Genomic DNA, 9,647 nt, shown 5'->3' on the forward strand with positions numbered 1-9,647 from the left:
CAAAAATTGCATTCAATGAGGCATGCATAATTTATAGTCTACACAGCTGCTAATTTTTTACCAAGTTACATTGAGATATTGAATCGCATGCGTCATGGCATGCAATTTTTAGTCAACTTGACAGCTGATTTATGATGAATAATAAATTCTATAGTCTGATTTTCACTCTAATATTGACGTATGAAGGAGGCTCCTTTTTTCTTTAAAATTATCCTTGAAATGCAAAATTTCCAAAAACCTTGTATATACGTCGACGCGCAATTGAAAAAGGAACATACCTGTCAAATTTCATGAAAATCTATTACCGCGTTTCGCCGTAAATGCGCAACATATAAACATATAAACATTTAAACATTAAGAGAAATGCCAAACCGTCGACTTGAACCTTAGACCTCACTTCGCTCGGTCAATAAACTACTGGTTGGGTTCTTAATGAAACACCCAAAAATTGAAGCATATGGTGACGTGAATGTTTAGCCACTCACCTAGATAGAATCCGAGATGGTGCGGCATGCGTGCTAACACGTGACTGACCCCCACATCGGGGAAGAGGCCGATGGCTGTCTCGGGCATGGCGAAGAGGGTCTTCTCGGTAGCAATGCGCACAGGTCCATGCACCGATGCCCCCACCCCGCCACCCATCACTATGCCGTCGATCAGCGCCACGTATGGCGCGCTGAATGAGCCCACCTACAATTTATTTCAATTCAATTACCGTACACAAAAATGTATGAAAGCAACAGATCATTTATGATCCATGATTCATTATGACAAAAAAGAAATTGAAAATCCAAAATAAGTTTATAAGTGACAATGATATAGCAATTATGCCTAATAGTGTGACTATATTAAACGTATATACTCATGACTAGAGTATTGAAATATGAATTGAAATATGATACAATAATACAATACACATATGGATAAGTCATACATAATGAAGCTTATAATGCAAATAATTATACGATTGGCAAGGAAATCAAATCAAATCACACATTATATACAGAACATTTAGAAAATCCAGTGAATTGTACAACAAAAAATATATCGGATGGCCAAAGAGTCTTATTAAAACTGCTCAATATAAGTGGATTTAAGTGAAATTTTCTATATTTTTTGTGATTGTGAAGGAAGATTTTTGTTTGGATTTGTATTTTGAAATTAATTAATCTGATAAATTCAAAATTATTGTAGTACATACATTTTTTGGACTCAAAATAATGTGTGAATTAAGTTATCATATAAGCTTACATAACCTCGAGACTGTGTATTCCAATTTCAAGGTTTAATGCTGTTTTGGACGAATGCCTGTTGTTTTTACCGGCATTGTATCTATTGTCTATGGATAAATTAATATTATCAAAACTTTCACTTTAGTTGGTTCTACAGTCCAGGGTGGACCTTGGCCTCCTCAACACAATGCCTCCAATCGTCTCTTCTCTGGGATCTTTGCCGCCAGTTGTTGGATACGCCCAGCACACGCAGATCACCTATCACATCATTTATCCATCTCGTTCTCGGTCTTCCTCTCTTTTCTCGTCTCCATCATTCGTCCATCCAGCAGTCTAAGTTGTGTCCTTTCCATATTCATTCTCACCACATGTCCAAGCCATTCCATCCTTCTTGCCTTAATAAATCTTACAATATTTCCTTCCTCTATAGCCTCATCGATTTCGCTGTTATGTCTAGTTCTCCAAACCCCTCCAACACATAGTGTTCCCCAGATCCTTCGAGACATAAACTGAACTCCTACATACATTAAATTATACAAATACCAAACTTTTTGAGCATTAGAACAATTCCATCCCAACCTTCAAGTGATATTTAGGGGTTGAAATTCAAATATTTTTGAGCTGCAACACCTAAATTCCATTCAGGGCATAGCACAAATTGCCAGGGTGTGGGAGTTAGAACCTATAATATGAGGTGAAGAACTCCTTCTCCTTCTCTACTCGTTCTTGAAGAAGGTCATCCCTAAACTCAAGGTTGAGAAAAGGCTTTTTTTTCACTATATACTATAGATGGTTTAGATAGTTCAACATAAGACCAATGCCCGATAAATCGGTAAAAATATATCGATATACCCGTTTAATAAAATCACTCCACTTATATGGGCTACTTTTGTACAAATTAATAAAAACATATAAAAACTTGTAGTACACTTTATTATTAAAAACTTTAAAATATTTCAACGACTAGTTTCGAACATAACTTGGGTCATTTTCAAGTTGAAATGTAGAATATAAATAAATGTAGAAATAATGTTGATAATAAATGTGGAGTATCAACTTGTTTATTTATCGGTTCAGCTTCAATATTTGTGGACGGAATACGGGTTTGATGCTGTTGAATTGTTTAACAGCAAAGACAGAATTCTTCAAGTTTATTTGAGTAAAATAATAGACGAGGATATACGTATGGCACAGAATTCGCAAAATTCGCCTTTCTACAAATTATCGAGTCCCAACTATGTACTGGGCGAGCAGCTTATTTGTGAGCTGCCCATTAGAATGATAAGGTGTATTACACAATTGAGAATGTCAACAACTCGAAAATTTCTGTATATTGATGGTCTGAGGTATCAGTTAGATACAGAAAAAGTTTGCCCTGCCTGTGAATTGAACTTGGAGTCAATGATGCGTTTCCTGCTTGTTTGTCCATCTTATGAGAATTTGAGATTACAATATATCTCACCAAAAGTGGAGAAAATTATTCAGAATGTGGACAAACTGATAGTGTCAAATTTTAACAATGAGAAAATCATTCAGGTCTATCAGTATACTGTTAAAGCTTTGGCCAGGATGGAAGCTAAACTATTAGAGTCATATAGGTCTGCGTGATTCTGAATCCCCCCAATCAATGTAGGCTAAAGTCCTCAATGTGGGTATGTGAAATTAGTGAATTTGATGTATACTACTATTCTATTATCAATTGTTATAATAATATGCTAGTGTTGTTTCCGTGTTATGATTATTGCCATATGGTGCATCTATTGGTATTGCCAATTAGACTATTCGATGTTTCATAGCTTGTTAAAAGATATTGTTGATTTCCTGTAAATGATTCAATTTATTGCCAAAGTTTGTATAATAATTGTAAGTTGCAAATACTGTAATGTAGTGTGATTGTTATAATATGGTGTGCCAACTCAACTCATTTGTATAGCTGTGCTGTTAACAAATAAAATTATTATTATTATCAACTTGTTTATTTATTTTCTACATTTCAACTTGAAAATGACCTAAGTTATGGTCGAAACTAGTCGTTGAAATATTTTAAAGTTTTTAATAATAATACAAGTTTTTATTAATTCGATATACCCGATATATCGGAGGTCAAAAATCTACACCGACAAATCGGGACCAAAATATCGATAACAGTTTTGTTTTCACCCACCAGGTAGTTCATGCGGTACTCCTTCTTGAAGAAGGTGGTCTGTTCGTGACAGCGGTCCACTCCGTTGCGGGTCAGACCGACTACATCCCCTCCCGCGCAGAACGCCCTCCCCTCGCCTTTGATTATCACCATCGACACCTGACAACATTCCAAACAAATTTAAGAGAAATATATCAATGAAAATAATATAGATAATACATCCAAAAATCAGATTACCATCATTATTCCATCTACCCTCTATTGTATTGTATTATGAAGTTTAATATTTCATGGTATACTGTACTTTCATGATAAGTTTCATTCCACATGAACTGGACAAAAATGAAGGAGACTCTGTCAAGAGAAGGTATGAATTTCATCAATTATTATACTACATTTAAGAATTTGTTAAAAATAACGTTATTGCGTTATAGGTTATGCCCCTCCTAGAGGATTCTCTGATGAACCCAGTACATACTTTAGTTTCTATCTATGAACGGCGATCACCCCACAGATTTCGTAAATATAAAAAATGGTGGTGGCTTTTGTTAGCTTGTTTTATGTGGCCCTGTAGTTATAACAACTTTTCTTTCCTCCAGTAAATGTGATCTAGTATAATGTTGATGGCTATATTATTTATTTATTTATTTATTTATTCGTGGATACAATATTACAAATCATATAAAATAATATGATTGGGTAGGAACAACAGGCTTAGCCAAAACTATTCCATTCCCAATTTTGATAAGGTTACATGTCCATAAAAATAGGTTATGTTTCTAGTGTGAATAGTTCAAGCTCAATCTTCTTCAAAAATAAATATAAGATGCAACTTTTAAATTTAGAAGAATTAAAACACCAAACGAAAGTAAAATATTACACTTAATTATCACTTATTATAGTACTATAATTAGTATATTAGTACTATTATAATTAGAACTATTATTAGTACTATTAGTATATAGTATGATATACTATATTATTTTCTTTGATATTTGTAATTGATTAATACTGATGCAGAACTGTAAAATAATTATTTATGTGATTAGTATATTGTTGATGTCTATATTATTATAGTACTATTAGTACTATTATAATATTAGAACTATTATTAGTATTATTAGTACTATTAGTATATAGTATGATATACTATATTATTTTCTTTGATATTTGTAATTGATTAATACTGTTGCAGAGCTGTTAAATAATTATTTATCTCTCAAGTTTGATTTAATCTTATATTGTCAATTTTTGTAAATGTTACCATAGGCAACAGCCTTGTAACAATTATCAATAAATATATCAATCTTATCTTATCTTACCATCTATTGTTTAATTAAAAATATGGGTAAGTTATTACACTGTTTTGTTGGATGAAAATAGAGCTTCTTATCAAACAAGAACAAAACGGTGGATTAAAATAGACGACAGAAGAAACAGCATTGAAAATATTCATAAATATTATAGAACCACAGTATAGTAGGAAGTGAGATTTATTGCAAACTGACAGCATTGTTGAGATGGGAAGCAATGAACAGTGGAAAACTACTAGTAGTTCTGTGAACAGTAGACCTCACGCAGTTTTCTCATCCACAAGTATCTTCTGATGTCACCTGTTCTAGTTGATTCAGTTGAATCACAATTCACAGTATCATAATTTACTCTTAAAAACTGTTATTTGTTTTCTCCATGACCCAAAACTCACTTATGTTGTCAGACACGGTCAGTGAATGCAATGAATTGCACTTGTCAGCTGATTGATTATGAATAATTCTATAGTCTGATTGATCCTATCTTCGAAGTATATGATATATATAGTGATATCAGAGTATGGAGGAATTCCTTCTCTTCTCATATTATCCTTAAAATTTAAAATTTCAAAAAACCTTGTGTATACATCGACGCGCAGTTGCAAAAGGAATATTCCTGCCAAATATAATCGAATTCTATCAACGCGTTTGGCCGTAATCGCGTTACATGCAGATAGACAAAAGCAAATCGAGTTGAAACATAGACCTCACTACGTTCGGTCAACAAGTGTTGCATAATATTATAGTAACCAGAACATTAAATGATAGTAGAAGATATGAACAAAGTTGGATGTCATAGGCCCGTATGCAAATATTCGGTTTAAATGAAGAAATGTCAGCTGTTAACCCCCGTATGAAAAACATTATGATAAACCATATTTACAAGTAAACGTAGTTTAGCGTTAAACGTAGTATAAGCATGTGGCCCATATATGCACATAATTATAGTGAGGTCCACGTTATAATGACAGTATTTGATCAACTTTGGTTTTGCTATACGTGCCTATCATTCGACAAAGCCGGTGGTACTATCGTTTTCTAGGTCCACAACGGTGCCAATCATGTTTTTGACAATGTACAAATATGATTAATTAATGCAGAGAATCGGCATCGCTATTCTTCTATCTTTATCCACTGTCATTATAACGTGGACCTCACTATAGAGCTCATTACTTTGTCAGTAGCTCGAGCTAGTAAGTTAGAGGTCAGTAACATGAGATCAGAGAACTTTGGTGGGTTACAACTCGTCAAGAACTTTTAACCAAAAATCAGCACAGTCGGGTCGACTCTTTCGAATACCCTGGAATGATTGGTTGAGAGGGTGGCTACAATTAAATAGAATTGCTAACGTTCTAGATATTTCAAAAGCCAGATACAAATCAGTACCAATCACAGTACCTTATTCTTCCATTCAGCCAGGGTATCTCCAATGATCTCTACCATTTCATCGTTCATTGAGTTGAGTCTCTCCGGCCTACTGAGAGTGATTATCCCCTTGTCGCAGATCACTTCACATAGAACAGGTTTTTTGGAGCACATTCTTCTGACAGACAAATTCTTGACCACAGAAGATTGGGCCAAGACTTTGATTGCTTTACCACAGAATAGCTGCATCTAGAAAAAATAAGACAATTTGTTAATTGTTGAATATTGCCTACACATATTTTCTTTTATAAATTATGAGCAAAATAGTTTGTCTAAGTGGGAGTGCTTAGGCTGAACATTGACAAACATAATCTCAATTTTCAGTCTTGGGGTTGGTAAGGTGGGTATTGCATCAGGCCACCTATCTCAGCCACCAGTGGGACACCAAGTTTTCAAAAGAGTCGCGGGGCATTAGTTCTTTAAGCGCTCATTACACTGATGTCACCAGCAAGAGCACCATATTCTAACGGCTGGCCACTGGGTATTTGTGGCCGACTGGTGTCTCTCTCAGGTCGTCAGTCCGGCCACCATTTTTGGTGTTCCGTCTTACACCTAGCAAAGCGTGGCCAAGAAATCTTCGGAAGACCTAGCCGACGTATCTACTAATGTTAACCTAATTGATTCGCCCACTTCACACCAGCTACGCTATGCTAGGTGTGAAGAGACCATGACACACGGCCAAAACTTGTAGGTATCAGGTGTCCTAGAAATCTCTGGCAATCCTAGATGGTGAAGGCCAAAACTGGTAGATCTCTGGTGTCCCTCTGGCAATCCTGGTGAAACTGCATGGTCCTATAGTAGATAGCTCAAAAAAATATTTTGAAATACTACCCGTTCTGTAACTTTGTAAAATAACATGTAATATGTAAATAATATTTTCTAGAATTTACCCCAATTTAAAAAAAGAAAATTCAATGAAGTACCGGTACGGTACCGTACATTGGTATCGATTGGTCATCTTCATATTAGACAATAAATTACATTGTTATTTGCTATAAGAATCGAATTGAGATAGTGTTTATTAAAAATAACTCTGGTCATCTATATAGGCCTAACAAATATCAATCCCAAATTAAATTCAATTAACTTAAATAAATCAAAATATATTTACCGAGAGTGTTGTTGATCAAGTGTTCCAATGGAATAAATATGACTAATATAATTGAAGTAACTTCATAAATATTATTATAATAAAGGAAATTAAAATATATGTAACTAACTGTTAATAATGTTATAATATAATTATTAAAATAGACAACTCAATACAAATAATAAGCAAAAGTTCCAAATCACAAGTAGTCTAACCTAAAAATTAAACTTTGATACCGATCAGCTGACTTGACTGACGTTTCGCTGAGCGCGAAATACAGGAGGATTTTAAAATACCGTAAAATGTGGACTATTTTTGAAAACGTTACGTTTTGAAAACTTGTAGCAGAATATTTCTATACAAAAAAAATCAATTTGAGCATTAAAATTGATTATGGTAAAGAGTGTTTGCAAATTGAAAAGTCCTAGCTATTAGATTCTGGTGTCTCCCATGCAGCGAGAGCCCGGCACCACAGGTACAGCCACTGGTGTACTGATGTCTCACTGGAATTGCGGTTTGCTTTATTTAAATACAAAATTAATACTACTGGTTTCTTTCTGTTGTCCCAGCCTGGTTATCCCATCTAATTTGGCATGTCTCTCCACCAAAATAAATTGAAAAATCAAAGTGCTTTTCTAGGCATCGCACGATTAGAGAACATTATTCAAAGAAGCATCAATGTTAGAAATTAAGGTTTCCTCAAGGAAGGACTTGATCGGGTGATAGGTTTAATAAGAAAGTCAGCAATGAAAAATAATTCAACATAATTTATTTTACAAATACCGCTTCTAAATTAGTATTAAGTAATATTTAATACAAGCAAAATATGCAGTTGGTGGTATCGCACGATTAGAGAACATTATTCAAAGAAGCATCAATGTTAGAAATTAAGGTTTCCTCAAGGAAGGACTTGATCGGGTGATAGGTTTAATAAGAAAGTCAGCAATGAAAAATAATTCAACATAATTTTATTTTACAAATACGCTTCTAAATTAGTATTAAGTAATATTTAATACAAGCAAAAATATGCAGTTGGTGGTATCGCACGATTAGAGAACATTATTCAAAGAAGCATCAATGTTACAAATTAAGGTTTCCTCAAGGAAGGACTTGATAGGGTGATAGGTTTAATAAGAAAGTCAGCAATGAAAAATAATTCAACATAATTTTATTTTACAAATACGCTTCTAAATTAGTATTAAGTAATATTTAATACAAGCAAAAATATGCAGTTGGTGGTATCGCACGATTAGAGAACATTATTCAAAGAAGCATCAATGTTACAAATTAAGGTTTCCTCAAGGAAGGACTTGATAGGGTGTTAGGTTTAAAAAGAAAGTCAGCAATGAAAAATAATTCAACATAATTTTATTTTACAAATACGCTTCTAAATTAGTATTAAGTAATATTTAATACAAGCAAAAATATGCAGTTGGTGGTATTTTGTATGACTATGAACAATAAAAAACATTCACACTTATCAAAAACTATCACATAAAGATATACACGATTATACAGTACTGTATTACGATTCACTAACAATGTATCAACAGAAAACTATTAAACATACTTAAATTATTCGACAAAAACAACTAAGGTCGTAACAAATCGAAGGAAAATTAATTACAACAGTGTCATACACATTCGCACTTGAACATTAACGTGAAAAATAATATTAATACTAGACTTGAAATTTATATACCTGTCTATGAAACATCATAAGAAACGTTAGATTTCCAATACAGAAGTCAAGTTAATTAGAGTTTAATGATATTATCAACAATATAAAGCTACTTTGGTTACAAAATAATAGGAAGGTGAGATAAGCGTTGCATTTATATCCTAATCATTTTGATATAGTACCTATTAATGGTTTTAGTATTAATAACACAATTCATTATTAAAATAAAATTTAATAATGACAATACGTTGTATAACTAGTCAATATATTATGATAATGGTGATGAAATAATCTAAATTTTGATTCTTGTATCAAAAAATACAACAATATTCAATTTCTTGAGTAAAATGTGACTGAGTTTTGAATACGAATACAGTATTTTATTTGAAGCTAATAAAAACAACAAACCTGCTGCCTTTCAACAATTAAGCCTTTTTAACAACTCCTTAAAAAGTGAACGATTCAGTGCAAGTACTTCAGAATAGACCTAATTTCTTAATAATTTTCAATTCAAGCATGAGCAGTTTGCTAACATTTTTCGAGCTCTCGAAATCGAGAGAATTTGAAAAGGAGAATACCCCATTTTTATTTTACAGACTTTGATACAAAACTCACAAATTGAACAAAATTATTAAGATATTCCCAACTTCTGAACACAATACAAAAATGAATTAATTAATAAATAACTGTTTTGAACCAAAAATATTATTTTTATGTAGTGTGTATTAACAATAGTGTAATTGAATGGCATCATATTATTCGTAAT

General features: G+C 33.1%; 1 protein-coding gene across 1 annotated transcript; it reads right to left on the reverse strand.

The window, feature by feature from the left end:
- Window positions 1–485: 485 nt before the first annotated feature.
- LOC120355773 (3-hydroxyisobutyryl-CoA hydrolase, mitochondrial-like) lies at window positions 486–7,421 on the reverse strand (the record flags this gene model as incomplete). The annotated part of the gene is given in 4 exon segments (XM_039444461.1): window positions 486–690; window positions 3,397–3,534; window positions 6,084–6,299; window positions 7,222–7,421. Coding segments are annotated over 3 exon segments (559 nt in total), but the record flags the coding sequence as incomplete, so codon positions are not given.
- Between the last annotated feature and the right edge of the window lie 2,226 nt (window positions 7,422–9,647).

This window comes from Nilaparvata lugens, unplaced genomic scaffold (assembly GCF_014356525.2).
Source record: "Nilaparvata lugens isolate BPH unplaced genomic scaffold, ASM1435652v1 scaffold4730, whole genome shotgun sequence".
Classification (NCBI taxonomy): domain Eukaryota; kingdom Metazoa; phylum Arthropoda; class Insecta; order Hemiptera; family Delphacidae; genus Nilaparvata; species Nilaparvata lugens.